Here is a 19,113-nt window from a genome sequence, read left to right as displayed (position 1 = left end):
CTAATGGTCATAAGCAGACAAATAGGCTAGATTTGTAGAGATATCTAATATTTAGTGTAATTTAGCTCCACAAATATAAATCAGTCATTAACTTGTCTGTACTCGCCAGTCATTAAATTGTTTGTACTTTAGGGGATTGAAACTTTAATGTCCCCATGCGTGAGGGTGAAAATCACCTTGCATGACAGTACTCGTCAGACATTAACTTGTTTGTACTCCATAGGAATAACCTTTAGGCCCCCATAGGGTGAAAATCACCTTGTAAACCAGTAAAGCAGGAACTATCTCACCAATATAGAGACATTATACAGATCTGTTTTTCCTTGCAGACCTTTATCTGAATATTTCTTAACAGAAATGCCCCTTAAGCACATATTATATAGTGTTTTTTATTTAGCAATATCTCATATGGAACAGCAGCAGTGTTTATGCCTGTCTGCATCAGTCCCGGTGTCTGGTGTCACCAGTCTGTGTGTTGCTTTTCTGTAAACAGGAAGTTGTCTGAACAGAATTCCACTGAGTGCAGCACTTGGGGGGGAGCTCCTCATTGGCTGCTGCTTCTGCTTACGCTGTTGCTGGGTGAATGTAAATGCTAGAGGTGATTTAGGTCTATTCATTCTGAGACTTGTTTACACCCACTCTGACATTTAAACAGATGCATGAAGTTATTGTGTAATCCTCCATCTCTGTTTACACTTTCGCTGATATACTGTGCATAACAGGCGTATCCCTTTCAGCTGCAGTCAAAAGTTATGTATGGTTGTATATTAATGTAATTTTGTAGTTTTCTTTACATTCCCTCCTTTTTGTTTAAGGTTTTTACCTCTTTAAAAGGGCAAGGGCAAACTGCAGCAAACTATTTCAATTTATTAATGACTATATTATGCGTTTCTGCTGAGGTGCAGAAGTAAACTGCAGCAAAAAATGTTGAGTACCTATGACATTAAGACAACAATGGGCAACTGGCAGTCCACTGACTATTAGCAACCTGCTCAGCCTTCACCTGCTCCCCCCAGCGGCTGCTCCAGGTCTGGTTAGAACAGCAGCAGCCGCCTTCGGCGTCACCTGACATTCTGTGCACAGTGCAGGGATACCACACGCGCCTATCCGGAGGAGGGAGTGCACAGTGCTCTTCCTCCTTCCTCTGTGCGGCCCCTGTGAAGCCTGGAGGGCCACACATGAGCCTTCCAACTCTTCCACGTTGCCCCTTATCTGATAACTACCTGCTTAGTCCATTAAGGTAAATTTCTCATTTTGTTAAAAAAAATCAGTATTAGAGCTGAATATTTCACTAGTGAAATTTTCTGAGAGAACCCAGTTTTCTGCATTAATCTTTTTATAAATTAAGTCCAAGAATAATTAAAAGTAAACTGTTCTCATACAGGAGCAGGATGACAACTGCTTAATTCTTGTGCAAACTTATGTCCAGCACAAGTGATGTTCCTTCCCAATATTCTTCCTATCCTGCTTCTGCTCGCTGTGCATACCCACTCGCTCTCACACATGCTTACAGTATGTGAAAGTTGGACAGCACGTGTGTGGGTGTACTGTATGAGACACTTAGATATAGAAACTGTAGATACTTGTTTGTGGGTGGCAGTTTAACTTGACCTATGGGTGTTTTGGAAGCAGAGAGCATAAATGCACACGAAGGGCTAGATTTACTAAACTGTGGGTTTGAAAAAGTGGAGATGTTGCCTATAGCAACCAATCAGATTCTAGCTGTTATTGTACTGTTGTAGAATGTACTAAAAAATGATAACTAGAATCTGATTGGTTGCTATAGGCAACATCTCCACTTTTTCAAACCCACAGTTTAGTAAATATACCCCTAAGACAGATTTATGTGATAACTAAAAGAGAGAGAACCTGGCTATCCTATTAAGCAGAGATTTCCATTCTAGTAATTTGTTCTTATGGGAAAACACTGCTCATCTCCTCCTGCTCTGTGTCTTTTGGGAACTGATTAAAGTGTGGAATCCTCACAATGCAGCAGGCGAGTATCAGCTCCTGTGACAAACATCTCCTAATAAGCCGGAGTAATCACATAAAATCATAATTTCCTAATCTCCCGGAATGTACGGGAGACTCCAGAATTTCTGGGGCAACCTCCTGGTTCCTGGCCACTTCATTAGTTAAGTGGTAAGCTGTAATAGGCTATAAATTGTGATGACAATTTAGGGGGGGTACCAAATGACACACTATATTGATTACCACACTCCCACCACCCCCCCGGATCACCCGAAGGCCAGCTTGCCAAAGTTGGCAACTATGCATAAAATCCATAGACATTTAATTGAACAGTGCACCCACTGGCTAGATTATGGGCTCAAATGGAGATAACCCATTTCTCTGACATAAACTAGTGTTTTTCTCATAGTTCGGACACTTGCTAAATCATCAAGGAGTTGCTCCCCTAATGAACAGTTTTACTGGCTTCCTATTTAAGAAGGATCCCGACGGTGCAGGAACTGCTGGAATCCTCTTATCACTATCTCCGGATATCAATAGCGTAGGTTAACTGGGGGAAGATATTTAAGATATCTATGATATCTTCTTATGTATTCCCCAGTCTCTGCAGTCACTTGGATACAGAAAAAAATGCTTGATTATTTCAGTAAAGCATTTTTTTCTTTTTTGCTTTTATTTAGAAATTGTATTGCTTTAATTTATAAATGAAACATTGCCAGACAGATGAGTGTTACCGACTGGCAGAGGTAAGTGATAATGTACTGCTTCGTCAGGCCTAATAGAGGCTCTGTGCACACGCAGTGGAACAGACTTCCAGTTTTATAAATTAAAGCAATACTAAGTTTTCTATCTCAGCTACACTAGTCCTCTTCCTGAGTATTAATAAATAGGCCTGTAAACAGAAGGTTGCAAAGTTGATTCACAGGTAAAATAAGGCCCTCTGCCCTATGTAATTACGTTAGAACTAAGGAAACCTCAGATGTACATATGTTTTTGAACCAGAGAAAACAAAATCTAACTGTTTCCCAAATAAATGTTTTAGTGTAGTTTTCAGTTAAATTTAAATAGGAAGATGACCTGTACGGACTTCTCCTTAATGTCAGAAAAGCTTAGTTACAGAATGTAACCTAGGAGAATATTGATTATTTAAGGTAGTAGCACTATATTCTTATGTAACAGAACTGGTCTTCAGATATGGAACTGCATTCTGTCTAATTCCTGGCATTCAATTTATAAATCATCATTATCATCATCATCATCATCATTTATTTATATGGCACCAACGAATTCCATAGCGCTTTACAATTGGGAAGAAACACAGTAATAAAACAATACTGGGTGATACAGACAGAGGTAAGAAGGCCCTGCACACATGCGTTCACTCTATGGGACAATGGGAGTTGGATACACAAGTTAAATCTCTGATTTGTGAGGTAATAGGATTAATGAGGACAGGACGTAGAGTAGGAAGATAAGAAGAGAATCGAAACTTCATCTTCATTTGTAAATGACGATGTACAACAATAACGACTTAAAATTAAACCAGTTTTCAAAAAAAGCTGAGGAAAAACCATTGCTATGTCATGCGTGGTTCAAAAGATAGTAATGCATCTGTAAGATACAAGCAATGTTGTTTCCACTGCTGTCCATGAAGTGGTTTAGCAACTTTCCTAATGCTCTCTATGGATGGTAATGGTAAAGTTGAAAGTAACATCTGCAGGTTAAAGGATACAGTTCCATTTTTAAATAAAGCAGCATTCCCACAAATGTTTATTTTGTTCTAATTAAATAGCGAGTTAAATACTTAATTAGTTAAGCATGCATCTGATTTTTCTTAGCTGTCTTCTAAAAAATCATTATTTCCTTTTCAAAATCTCTTTAGAGAACAGGGAAGTGTGGTTGACACACACACACCACACACATTATGACAGGGGGACCCCTGCCGCGTACCCCCTGCTTTAGTGCTAACCACCCCGGCTGGTTTGCCAAATGCTGGTTATGTGAAAATCAGGGTTACCCCACGCATATTTTTCCTGATTTTCATGTAACCAGCAGTAGTCTGGCATCACTAGGTTTAATAGTGCTCGGACAGGGGGACCCCACACATATTTTTTTTTGAACATTTATCTATTTTTAAACTTTTGACAGCCGCCAGACCTCCTGCTCTATATACAGGGCAGTGTAACAGTGATGTGTTTACTAATCTCACAGCTAGGATGCAGCGTGTTGTATCTAGCGATTTTTAAAGCAAACTCGGGAGAGTTTGCTTAATCGCAGCTTCATGCCTTTGCGACTTGTATAGTTAGAGTGGCAAACAGTCGGGACTTTGATCTCAATCGATTTTTGAAATAGTAATTTTGACAGAAACGCATCTCTGGTGATTTTACATGAAATCTCAGGTTCATACTTCAGCGAGTTTCAACTCTCCCGAGAAAATCGCTGAATTTTCAAAATCGCAGCTTGATACATTTACCCCCTGGTACGAGTAACAATTATATTCTGGAGAACAACTATTAAACAGTGCACTCCAGGTAAGAGTAACAATTATATTCTGGAGAACATTTATTAAGCAGTGCACTCCAGGTAAGAGTAACAATTATATTCTAAAGAACATTTATTAAACAGTGCACTCCAGGTAAGAGTAACAATTATATTCTGGAGAACAATTATTAAACAGTGCACTCCAGGTAAGAGTAACAATTATATTCTAAAGAACATTTATTAAACAGTGCACTCCAGGTAAGAGTAACAATTATATTCTAAAGAACATTTATTAAACAGTGCACTCCTGGTAAGAGTAACAATTATATTCTGGAGAACATTTATTAAACAGTGCACTCCAGGTAAGAGTAACAATTATATTCTAAAGAACATTTATTAAACAGTGCACTCCAGGTAAGAGTAACAATCATATTCTGGAGAACATTTATTAAGCAGTGCACTCCAGGTAAGAGTAACAATTATATTCTAAAGAACATTTATTAAACAGTGCACTCCAGGTAAGAGTAACAATTATATTCTGGAGAACAATTATTAAACAGTGCACTCCAGGTAAGAGTAACAATTATATTCTGGAGAACATTTATTAAACAGTGCACTCCAGGTAAGAGTAACAATTATATTCTGGAGAACAATTATTAAACAGTGCACTCCAGGTAAGAGTAACAATTATATTCTGGAGAACATTTATTAAACAGTGCACTCCTGGTAAGAGTAACAATTATATTCTGGAGAACATTTATTAAACAGTGCACTCCAGGTAAGAGTAACAATTATATTCTAAAGAACATTTATTAAACAGTGCACTCCAGGTAAGAGTAACAATTATATTCTAAAGAACATTTATTAAACAGTGCACTCCAGGTAAGAGTAACAATTATATTCTAAAGAACATTTATTAAACAGTGCACTCCAGGTAAGAGTAACAATTATATTCTGGAGAACATTTATTAAACAGTGCACTCCAGGTAAGAGTAACAATTATATTCTAAAGAACATTTATTAAACAGTGCACTCCAGGTAAGAGTAACAATTATATTCTGGAGAACATTTATTAAACAGTGCACTCCTGGTAAGAGTAACAATTATATTCTAAAGAACATTTATTAAACAGTGCTCTCCAGGTAAGAGTAACAATTATATTCTGGAGAACATTTATTAAACAGTGCACTCCAGGTAAGAGTAACAATTATATTCTAAAGAACATTTATTAAACAGTGCACTCCAGGTAAGAGTAACAATTATATTCTGGAGAACATTTATTAAACAGTGCACTCCAGGTAAGAGTAACAATTATATTCTAAAGAACATTTATTAAACAGTGCACTCCAGGTAAGAGTAACAATTATATTCTGGAGAACATTTATTAAACAGTGCACGCCTGCAAAGAGTAACAATCATATTCTGGAGAACATTTATTAAACAGTGCACTCCTGGTAAGAGTAACAATTATATTCTAAAGAACATTTATTAAACAGTGCTCTCCAGGTAAGAGTAACAATTATATTCTGGAGAACATTTATTAAACAGTGCTCTCCAGGTAAGAGTAACAATTATATTCTGGAGAACATTTATTAAGCAGTGCACTCCAGGTAAGAGTAATTATTGTATGGAATTTTCTGCATGTGTACACGATGGGCTTGGCTATGGATTGATGGAGTATTTAACAATGGTTTTGTAACCCTTACTTGCTTAGTCAGACAGCTATTAATATTTAGCAGTGGTTATAAATAGCAGCTGTACCATAGCTCCTGTCCCGCATGGACTGTTTCATTGTCTCAGATGTTAATAAATTGTAGTGGTGGTTTTCCATGTTCTATGACCTTAGATAACCCAAGTTAAACTTGTTATTTTTCTAGAGGCCCATAGTCTCTCCACTCTCTGTTACTTAGTATGTTATGCTTACAGTGTTTTATGCTTTTGATATACACAGTATAACCACATTAATTCTAAAAGCTAATATACAGATGATCTCTGGAAACAAATCTAGAAAACAGACAAATGCTCTTAGCAAGAACTGATCTGGCGTGGTCTTGTTCCGCCTGCCCATATTGTGCTATATAAATATTTTTATGTAAAAATAAAGGCAAAAGGAACGTTTCTTACAAGTCTGGCAGACATCAGGCCATCCGGTACTAAGTGACAGTTTGTGGTTAGACAGTAACCTGCCATTGCTTTGAGTAGTGTTGACAGATTGCAGTGATGTCACTTTCCTAAAATAGCTCTGTTTAGTGAGAGTTTCTGCTGCTAAAAGATGTCATTTATTTATAGCCCAGCATTTAGCTGGGGTTTTTATGAGAGGAGACTGTATGATGTACAAATCCCAAATGTGAGATACATTCACAAGGATGACCAGTCTTTACAGGCGACTTACACACAAGTGTCTGATTGCAATGTGTCCCTAGTACATAGGTGACTTTCTACTTTGGCCAATGGATCAAATATGAAGCAACACATCTAATGAACTCAAAGGAAGCTGCTTTAAATATATCATAATAAGTAGGAAACATGCTTGGAAAGATGGCAGCTTGTTAAAACATTGTTTCCATAACAAAGTCACCCATGTAATCCTAAATTTAATTAGAAATGATCTCAGATTACAGTTTTACCTGCTATGAATAGACTTAGATTTGTCATCATGAATTAATATTTTTGCTTTTACACTACATCAAATGAATTATGTTTGTCATTTGTTCCAGAAATTCTTGCTTTTTTCAATTACTAGTCATTTGGACCTGTCACCATATAAAGGTTTATCTAGGTGGCTGATAACAGAAAGAACATTTTGTAATTATTCTGACATTGACAGGGTTGGCTTTAAAAAGAGGCAGCACAATATAAACGTAAGAAATTAGAAACATTACCTGAAATGATTTAACTGGGATGGGACAGGTTGGATAGTAAACAAGACGTCCACTTACTTTCATTTATTGGCTTTAACATATCCTGCTGCAACATCTACTAAATACTTTGCTTTATTTTTCTAGCTTGTTTTATGTTTTTATGCACGGTCTTGATAACATCGGGCAGAGGTGTTTATTTTTGAGGATTGGGATGGAGTACAGCTCTGCTGAGTCTTCTGCACTAAGACTGGAGTGAAGTAGGTTCATAGGAAATCTGAGGAAAAACTACTTCACAGAAAGGGTAGTGGATAAGTGGAATAGCCTCCCATCAGAGGTGGTAGAGGCTAATACAGCAGAGCAATTTAAACATGCTTGGGATAGATATAAGGATATCCTTACAAAGATTAAAGGATCAAATAAGGTTTGAGGTTACCATATGTTAAAAATTGGGCAGACTAGATGGGCCAAGTGGTTCTTATCTGCCGGCAAATTCTATGTACAGCGCTTGGGTCATGAGTTCAATTCCTGTCCATGACCTTATCTGTGTGGAGTTTGTATGTTCTCCCTGTGTTTGCGTTGGTTTCCTCCGGGTGCTCCGGTTTCCTCCCAAACTCCAAAAACATACTGGTAGGTTAATTGGCTACTATCAAAATTGACCCTAGTCTCTCTCTCTCTGTCTGTGTTTGTGTGTGTGTATGTTAGGGAATTTAGACTGTAAGCTCCAATGGGACAGGGACTGATGTGAATGAGTTCTCTGTACAGCGCTGAGGAATCAGTGGCGCTATATAAATAAATAAATGGTGATGATGATGATGACGTTCCTTTGTTTCTGCATTGGATATATAGGTGTATACAGAGAGCAGTTTTGTGTTGTGTCCCACACGAAAGGAAATACACAAGTCTGCCTGCTAATATATAATATATATATATATATATATAATGTGAGGAGGATGAATAGTGCAGGGTATTACCGCTACTTTGTCAGGACCAGCAAGGGTATGAACAGTTTATAGTTTAACAGGTTTGTAGTTGAGCCAGGGCATAGGACAACAGAGGTCATATATCTATAGGCTCAGATTATGTGAATTCTAGACATCCCACTCCCAGTGTATACAATGGCAGCAGTAATTTTTCTGGAACAAATATCTAACATGATACACAGGTGGTTTATTATGTATATATCAGAAAATGTTAATAAACGGTGATGGTGTCTCGTACTAGGTACAACCAGTGTTTGTGACAGGTTTTATAACTTTCTGAATGCAACATGAAATAATAAGTGTTGACCCCATCATAAATAATTATTTTCCACATTAGCTATCAAATATTATTGCCTCCTTAATATAATAATATATTCATATTGCCCATATAATATAATTTAAAAAAATGCACCACATTAGTTATAAATTAATTTTGTCCGCATAAGCAATAAATAATGATTGCCACCATAATTCATAAGTCAGTGGTGTCTCCTCTTATGTTGTGAATGGCAATATAGCTCTAATAGCATCAGTGTGAGCAATCTCACCTCTCGCAAACATGTTTTGGTTGTTTTGTTGGTGGTTTTCCTGGCGGTTTGTGAAACATCAACTTAGTAAAACTGACTGTTTGTATTTTGATCATGTTAAAAATTGGGATGATTATTTCTAAAGTGGGTCTTTGTTAAACTGTGGTTTTCAGTCATTTTTACTGGTTGTTTGGCCTTTTGACACCTCGACAAAAAAAACTGCTGAAATCTTTTAATAAATCTAGTCCTTCGCGGGACTGTGAAAGTTATGTGTAGACCCGTCTCATCTTAGTGTCAAACCTCTTTCAGTTATATGACATAGATTGTGTCTATGAGGCTCTGGCAAACGTTATGTTGTCCTAAGCGTCAGGTCATGAAAAGCACAATAGCTATGAATGATCACAGAGGGCCAGAGGTTTTCTGTATTTCCATTGTACGCCATGAATAAAATAACCAGAGAAAAGACCTAGGCAGCTACTTTAATAGACGCACGCATATTAGTATACATCTGTGTGGGGTTTGTTTGTTCTCCCTGGGTTTGCAGGTGCTCCGGTTTCCTTCCACACTCCATAGACATACTGGTCGGTTACTTATGACAAATTTAACCACATATAAAGGCGCAATATAATAGTTGATATTAAACATATTTATAAAAACTTACATATACTGTAAATAAAGGTGAAATGACCGTGCTTGTCACATGCTCTTTATCAGCTGGCAGTAGATGCCTGAGAAAGGATTGAGTGTTGGGTTGGCATGAGATCAGGGGTTACTTTATTTTTAAGCACCACCACTATTAGCACCTACCAAAAGTGATCCAAGGAAGGACAATCGGTGAACTAGCGACAGGGTCATGGGCACCCAAGGCACATTGATGCGTGTGGGGGCGAAGGCTAGCCAGTCTGGTCCTATCCCACAGAAGAGCTACTGTAGCACAAACTGCTGGAAATGTTAATGCTGGCTGTGATAGAAAGACGTCAGAACACACAGTGCATTGCAGCTTGCTGTGTATGGTGCTGCATAGCCACAGATCGGTCAGAGTGCTCATACTGACCCCTGTCCACCGCCAAAGTGCCTATAATGGACACGTGAGCGCCCAAAATGGACCACGGAGCAATGGACGAAGGTTGCCTGGTCTGATGATTGACATTTTCTTTTACATCATGTGGACAGCCAGGTGTGTGGGCATCATTTACTTGGGGAACAGATAACACCAGGATGCACTATGGGAAGAAGGCACGCTGCTGGGAACCCTTGGGTCCTGCCATTCATATGGATGTTACTTTGACACGTACCACCTACATAAACATTGTTGCAGACCAAGTACACCCCCTTCTGGCAATGCTATTCCCTGATGGCAGTGACCTCTGTCAGCAGGATAATGCGCCATAATGCAACAATTGTTCAGGAATGGTTGGAGGAACATGACAAAGACTTCAAGTCTTGATCTGGCCTCCAAATTCCTCAGATCTCAATCTAATTGAGGATCTATGGGATGTGTTGTAATAAGAAGTCTGAGCCATGGAGGCCCCACCTTGCAACTTACAGGTCTTAAAGGATCTGCTGCTGTCTTGGTGCCAGGTATCACAGGACACCTTCAGAAGTCATGTGTAGTCCATGTCTCGACAGGTTAGAGCTGTTCTGGCGGCACAAGGAGGACCTACACAACATTAGGCATATATATATATATATATATATATATATATATATATATATATATATATATATTTATTTATTAGGGATATATATACTGAATATCTAATGACATATTAATATCTACTGTATGTAATATATTGCACTTTAATGCTACAAGGTATTTTTTACTTGTCTAATTTGTTGCAATTCTTAGTGAACAGTTATATATGGATCTATTATATACTAATTACTGCTTGTATATATTGCATCAGTTTTGTATTTATAGGTTTCTCTGGTATTCTGTTAGCTCATTAGCTGTTGATTTAATTAAAAAAGTTTTTTCCTTCTTGGTGTGCTTTGCACCTTGTGTAGCCAATTTACACAGCTGGTGATTGCCTGATTGGTTCACTCCCACTGTATAGGGTATATAAGGGTGTTTGGTTCACTGTGGTGTTAGTCTTGATAAAGGGCTGTGTGGAGCCTGAAACGTTGACCAATTTTTAATGGAATAAATACTTTAATATTCTGGAAAAGTCCTGTGAGTGCCTCCTAATTATACTATTTTTTACATTCATATTATTGGAGTTCCTGCACCCAGGCTGCAGAAATATCTACAAACGTGAGTGCCTTTCCTGTTATGTGTGTTCATATATATATATATTTATTAGGGATATATATTTATTTTTTCATTAAGCTAAAAGTACAGTAATCAAACTGCATTTCTGAATTGTTCAATATAAAGTCCTTGAACAAGATAAACTGAAGTATTTATGCTATTATCAGGGATTGTTGTCTTGAAATATGTGTACTCCCATGTATACATCAGGTCCAAGTGGTATTTCCACCAGATATATTAAACTCAAAATAATGGTTTCATATTAAAGAAATGTATAAAAGCAAAATATACAATACAAATTGGAAGGCTAACATTTCTTAACATTTAAAGAAAAAAGTTTGTAGCAATTATTTTCATACATTTGAGAGCCTGGAATACTATATGATTACAATCAGAGAGCTGTGATCTCACCATTTATATAATACAACAGCTGGGAGCACTGGTGCAAAACCAGTTAAATAATAGAGATCATTGGTTGCATATATTTTATAAGTCACCGAGCAGTCAGATGTCTTATATCTCTTGAACCTCCTTTCTCCCTCTATATGGTAAGCCCAGACAGTCAGCACCTCTGCACCATTCACACTGGTTTATATTACAATAAGACACAAAATGTATCCCAGTAATATTCAGCACTGTGGAATATGGTAGCACATTATAATTACATTATATGAATAGTAAACATAATCATGCCAGTAATATTGTGTTGGATGTAAAATAACTACTATAAAAATAATGACATGCTAGATATTGTATTGATTTCTGTTACACTGTAAAAAAAAACCATAACAAAACACTTAAAATCTCACATCCATCTCCTTCAGCCATCTTTAGGTTTGAAGCAGTGCCAAATGTTATACATCTATCCCTTTCATTTGTTGTAAAATGATCATTAGCAGGAATATAAAAGTCACCTTGATTGTAATCAGGCTAACAGCATAAGGAAGGGCATGACAGTATCACACACTGCGATAAGGGGCACCGACTAAGTATTCTGACTGTGAAGCATGACATTACAAACATCTAACTGTTCAAAGCAATTTGGACATGCAAATCTCTCTTCTAGGTGCCAGCATCTGCAAATACCAATTTTCACAATAAATGGATCTGATTTCAGCATAATTAATGCAGTCAAAAGGAAGTTAATGACGTTTCTTTTTAATTAATTATTCAGTTCTAGATATTGGAACCTTAACCAGTGGTATTGAGAAATCCTAAATTTTATCAATGACATTTTCTGGTCATGACATTAATCCTAACTTGTCTCGATTTGGGGAGATATGTATATCAGCAAGCATAGAGCATATTAACAAACATATTCATATATCTGTATACATCATCTATATGTAAACTAAACATCTCTCTCCAATGCCATTGTAAGGGAAGATATAATGTGTGTATTTATATATATATATATATATATATATATATATATATATATATATATATACACATACACATACACATACACACACACACACACACATGCATATACACACTTTTGCAACATACCATAAACATGTCAATGGTATATAACGTTGCAGGGTTTCTAAACCTACAACCTACAAATATATAGCAGCATGGTGACGTAGTGGTTAGCACTTCTGCCTTACAGCAGTGGGGTCATGAGTTCAATTCCCGACCATGGACTTATATGTTCTCCCCGTGCTTGCATGGGTTCCCTCCAGTTTACTCCCACACTCCAAAAAACATACTGGTAGGTTAGTTGGCTGCTAACAAAATTGACCCTAGTCTCTCTGTGTGTGTTAGGGGCAGGGACTGATGTGAGTGAGTTCTCTGTACAGCGCTGCGGAATTAGTGGCGCTATATAAGTAAATGGTGATGATGATGATGATCAGGGCCCAACACATAAGTCACCATTCGATTTAGAGTCACCGTGACCATTTAAAAACAAGTAATGTAAGTAATTAAATAAATTAACAATCATTTAGAGTAATATTAAAAACATTATTACTCTGTCCACAATGTATTTAATAACTATACTGTACTTAACTTGTGCATATGGTTGCTACCTTTTTTGGGAAAAAACAAAATACCCTTCCTATGTCTGTTATGTTTTTGACCTAATAATAGCATTGGTTCCAAATCCCATTTTTACTGACCAGGTCAGTGAAATATTGGTTAGATGTCAACCTTACTTGTAACGTATGTCACATGAAATCATACCTACCAATCATCTGAAATTTCCTAAGGTAGCTGTGATTTCCAGCAGTACAAAGAAGCAAGACCTTTCAGAAAGGGTCCGTGTTGAAAATGGGCACAGTGTGGGTGGCTTAGAGTGTAGTTTGTTAGATCAAGGCTTTATCTAATGTGTCCCTATTTTTTAGTCAGGGATATTGGGAGGTATATGAAGTACATCAGCTCCAAAACTAATTTTGAGTCTTAAAAAAAAAGATCTTGAATGATAAAGGTCAAGAACCCCTATCCTATAATTTACAGCACTATATTTTTGTCTACTTTGAAGATTAAAATTCTGGCAGACTTACATGTCACCATGGACCAATCCATATATATCTTCCATCTTTTTATGGTAGATGCTTTTGAGAATAACTATGTGCAGAGCGACAACAACAGCAGGAAGACCCCATCCTAGTATGAAGAAGATCAGATTCCGCCGATCGGCATGCTCATCATTCATCACCAGAACATACCAAAAATTAATTGCCTGAAAGATAATAATGCATTAATGACATTCAAACTTTAACTGTAAATACAATTGTTATAAATGTAAACTCATCCTTTTTGGAATTGCACAATAACAATACATAATAATTTCCTGTTAGTAAGTGCAACTGCATAAAAAAATAAGCATATCTTTAGAACGTGTTTACAGTACCCAATAAAACTACCAGTGAGATGGCGGCAAAGAGTAGAATGCTGAGATGAGAAGTAGTTATAAGGAACATTGACCATTAGTGCAACAAGACTGGGAAGCATAATTCCACCACTGAGTACAATAGTTGCCTGCTTTGTTGTATCAACAGGTCAAATATGCCACCTGTGTGAAGTCTGACTGAACATCATAAGTAAAACAAACACCCTGGAGTGCCACATTATTTTATGGCAATGAGAACAAATGTAAGACCCACAGTATTGTTACGCCATATACATGTGATCACATTATGTATATTTGTGAATGGGGAGATGTCTTTGTCTTGGATGTCAAAATACACATGTGACAGAAAGCATTAAATCAAACCCACCAATGGTCAGAGTATAACAAGGATCCCAAGAGTCTTAGGGGGGTATTCAATTGTCCGCGGGTTCGAGCGCGGAAAAACTAATACCATTAATACGTAATCTCTCGCTGGATTTCAGCTCGCCCTGAGCTGCGAGCTGAAATCCAGCAAGTAAATTACCGTATTAACAGTTTTTCCCGCAGGATTACCGTAATTATTGAATATTCCCCTAAGTGTACTGTACAGCCAATATGACCCAACAATTCACAGTTGTGTAGTGAGCATACTTTAACAAAGGTTTCCATTGCCTTTTGATAAATAATTATTTATTATTTACAAGGCTCAAGACTTGGCACATTAGTTTCAAGCTAAGTTTCAAAATTAGTTGTTTTTTTTTAGCAAATAGTAACATTTTAATGATGACATTTCTTGGAAGACTACCCACAATATTTATTAAATAAGAGAAATCAGAAACTCAGCCGTCAGAGCAGTGCCACATTTTTTTAATATACCGTATGATTTTATACATTTTGCCGTATTCATTCATTTGCATTGTAAATGTACTAATTGTACACTAAGGTGCTCAATTAGAGTTGTACGTATGCGCATGCATATGTCCATATGTAGAGTTGTGTGTATCATTACCCCAGAAGCAGACAAGTAAAGGCTGAGTACAGTAAGGGTGAGGTCACATAACTGTGACATAATTAGATACACCTTTTGCATTCTTCCGGGTACTGGAAGCCAACGCTATGCAAAAATTATGAAGTATGTTAAATATAAGTGCCACTATCTAACTGCTTCTGATTGGCCGATTGCATATTGACCCCTCCTGCTGACAGTACTGAAATCATTAGCATTGCAGCTAAATCAAGTCGGACGTCTATTTGCATTGTTTAATTGTCTTTTTCTTTTGGACCACTGTAGTAAAGTACATCCTCCTTTGATTTTTAAATGGATAAACAACAGATGTGAAGGTGTTTGTATTAATTACATTTTATTTGTAAACTTTGCATTTATTAATAACTACCTAGATAATATTCTCTCTTGTGCATCTGACACTTCATTTACATTATTATATTCTGTACAAATAGTGTGACTAACATGTACTAATAACACTGTCAATCTATATCTCTGCGCTATCATGGGTTGTCTGTATACACCCTTGTATGCCTGATGTATAGCTGGTACAAATACTATTGTTTTTGAGCTGGCCTCAACGTATACACGCAAGTATGATTTTTGTACGTGCCTCTTTTCCTACGTTTGGTGCACAAATACGGCCTCCACTACATAAGACACTTACTTTAGATTGGTATGTATAATGCAGACCTTTCATAATCAATTCTGACAAGTCAATATGAGGAAAATTACCAATGCAACCATATGCTCATTGTTGCATACTGTCACCTGTGCATATTGTCCCAATTTGGATGGGTCAACGAAGTCCATGTTGCACATAGTGACAGGTCACAGGCATACTGATGTGAATGAGTTCTCTGTACAGCGGTGCGGAATTAGTGGCGCTATATAAATAACTGATGATGATGATGGTATGTTGACCAGATTTTCTGGCAGTCCCAGCAAGAGTATAACACTTAGGGCTAGATTTACTAAGCTGCGGGTTTGAAAAAGTGGGGATGTTGCCTATGGCAACCAATCAGATTCCACCTTTCATTTATTTAGTACCTTCTACAAAATGACAGCTAGAATCTGATTGGTTGCTATAGGCAACATCCCCTTTTTTCCCAAAACCGCAGCTTAGTAAATCTAGCCCCTAGAGCTCGTGGTGCACGTTTTTGAGGCTCAATAAGTGCAGTAGTATTTCACATCTGCTGACCTGGACTGCTGGTTGTTGTGGGAACAAATAAAAAACAATTCCAGTCCACTTGTACTTATTGTATGACTGCTAGATAACTTGTGGTTTATATTCAAACACTGTAAAAGTAACTTGTATGTTTTAAAATAAAGTACAGAAAATATTTGCCATGAATTAATTAACACTGGAAAAATCTGTAGAGCTGTGTGCGGATTTGCCATATGTTTTATACTTGCTAAGATACGACAAATAATTCACAGCTTCAACAATCAACCATTATTTTTATGTTTAATTCCACATCCCACATAAACTCTGCTGAACACTCTTATGTAACCCACAAACAATCTACTGTTCTACAGATCCCTTTAATTGTCTCTTAACAGTTGTGGTGGGGACTCAAATAGTGAAGGAATTTAAGATTGCATGGGACCAAATATATGACTTTTGTGAAGGTTAGGTCTAAAAAACAAACAAACCAAACACATACAAAAAGAGCATACAAAATGGAATTGTAGGATCTATACTGCTGTCTATATACAGGAAAGATATAAACAAAACAGTGTAATGTATTTGAATATGCTTTATAAATTAGTGATGAACAGTGGTCATATTGAAATCTTAAAAATGTGAAACAAAGTAAAATAATTATCAAAATACCGTTTTGAATGTTTTGTGTATATTTATAGCTTCCTTTTCCTTAATGTGTTTTCTCTTTAGTATTTTCATTTAAATTAATTTTTGGTCTGATTTCAATACACAACACCAGAATTAAACAGAATGTTATTTTTTTGAACGTGATAAAACAAATGTTAAATTTAACTTGATGTGAACAGAAGAAAAACATTGTTATAGTGTCACCTAGTGCATGCATGTATACTGTATTGTTCGGTACCATGATTATGATAATTGCACTTTACGTCTTGCAACTGAAAGCCTCTGACTTCTCATAGCCTTGTGTTTCACATTATTGTCCAGTGGCCATGTCATGTTAGGTAGCTGTAGATTCCTGTGATTGTATATGCTTTAATAGGAATGTGCAATTGTCATGCTTTGTTGGAAGATGTAGTCTCCTATGTAAGTATTGAGTATAATTGAATTGTATTCTGATCCAGTCAGGTGGTCATATCCTGTTGTATAGTGTGGTGTCCGATGACTGTAATAGAACTGTAATATGATCATGTCCGGTGGATCAATGCAGTGTGTATATAAAAGGTGTCATAGAATTGTGTTATAATCAGTGGTCGAAGTGGCTGTATGAAAAATGTGCTGGGAATGTGAGTGAATGAAATTTTCTAGTTTTACAATGAAGGCCGTAGGAGAAGTGGTGTATGGCGTACCACCGTATACAATTATACTTCCACCACTGGTTATAATCATGAGTAGTTTCTAATGTCTATAGACTGCATAGATTTGGATTATAATCATCCAGTTGTCATGTCATGCTGGCAGGGGTGGGCTGGGCCGGGGGGCATCTGCCCCCCAGGCCGCTCGGTCTGGTACCTCCTTTGGGCCGCCTGTTGGTGAATACGGTGCCGTCTGCATATACAGAATACTATCCAGTACACAGGTGGCCACATCACATAACACTCGATGCGGCCCGCGTCATTCATTCAATGACGCGGCTGCATAGAGTGCTACAGGGCTCTTCCCGTAGCATACGAGAGCCCAGTAGCAGCAAATCACTGAGGGCCAGGGTGTCAGATTGACACCTTGTGCCCTGCCTTTCCCTCCCCCCCCCCCCCCCCCCCGCAGTACCAGCCCCAATCAATCATCTACATGGGAGCCTTAATCTCACTAGGAGGCTCCCATGAAGTAGGTAAAAATGTATAAATATATAAATACATGTATAAATAAAATAAATAAATCTAATATAAATAAAAAAATAATAAATATAAATTTATATTAATTTCCTTTATATACTGGTGACTTGCCCACCAATACAATGGGAGCTTCCAATACAGTAGGAGGCTCCCATTTAGGCAGGACAGGACAAACACCCACCGCTGCAGCTATTATTGAAGACAAGAGCAAAGAAAGCACAGCAATAAGAAAGAAAAACAGAAAGAAAGAAAGTACAACCACTTTTATTCAGGTAAATGTATGTTTAGTTTTTGAATATTATCTTTTTAATTTTTATTAATAAAAAATTGCATTTTTCTTTGTGTATGTGTGTGAATAAATCATCATACAAATAGTGTAGTGCTATTTGTATGATGGTCTATTAATAGTGCTTGATAAATAGGTTCCCCCAACAGATGTTATCGCCAGTGATAACCCTATTAGTCTTTTGCGGAGCAAAACCAAGCCATTTTGCTGACAAAAACATCAGTTTTTTAAAACAAAATGGCTTTTTGCACTTTGATAAATCAACCTCTAGGTTCAGTACTGTAATAGAACATTATTATATAATCTATTGCTAAACCCCCCTCCCACCTCCACCGATGAACAGGCAAAGCATGTAAACATGCTAAACCCGTTGTACAGCTCCGCGCGACAGCTGTATAGCCTATCACTGGCGAAATGGAGCTGCTGCAGCAGCTCTTCCCAGGCATAGCCAGACAGTGGAATCATCACTGGCACCCTGAATCTGAACGTTGAGTTCCGGTGACACTGGGCGTTCAGCTAATTATATCATACTTGCCAACTTTCTTCAGTTCTCTTCCGGGAGCCTGCCAGTGGAGGTGGGCGTGAGGGGGGCGGGGTGCCACAAATCACGTCATTTTGCCGATTCACCGGGAATCGCAGCGTTTGGGACCTAATTCTGCCCACTTCACTAGGAAGTGGGCAGAATTCGGGAGATTGCCACACTCACTCGGGAGTGTCCGGGAGACTCCCGCATTTTGCGAGAGTCTCCCGGACATTTCGGGAGAGTTGGTAAGTATGAATTATATAGAAAATTATAGCATACATATTCTTTATTTAAATATGCTATATTTTTTACTTTAATTGTATTTGACAGCTACTGGGTACTATATAAACTGAAAGTCAGCTAGATGGCATAGGATTGTTTTTTTCAGTTGAAG

The 19,113-nt window shown here is 37.4% G+C and overlaps 1 protein-coding gene across 1 annotated transcript in view; it reads right to left on the bottom strand.

Moving 5' to 3' along the window:
- ADGRV1 (adhesion G protein-coupled receptor V1) overlaps positions 1 to 19,113 on the bottom strand; it is a 397,132-nt gene that overhangs the window by 36,670 nt on the left and 341,349 nt on the right. The window contains exon 86 of the mRNA XM_075212995.1: positions 13,579 to 13,757. Within this exon, the coding sequence (XP_075069096.1) occupies positions 13,579 to 13,757 (179 nt within the window). The remainder of the gene's footprint in view (positions 1 to 13,578; positions 13,758 to 19,113) is intronic.

This window comes from Mixophyes fleayi, chromosome 1, assembly GCF_038048845.1.
Source record: "Mixophyes fleayi isolate aMixFle1 chromosome 1, aMixFle1.hap1, whole genome shotgun sequence".
Taxonomy (NCBI): domain Eukaryota; kingdom Metazoa; phylum Chordata; class Amphibia; order Anura; family Limnodynastidae; genus Mixophyes; species Mixophyes fleayi.
Note: the sequence above shows the minus strand (reverse complement) of the source record. Positions and strands in the feature narration are given on the sequence as shown.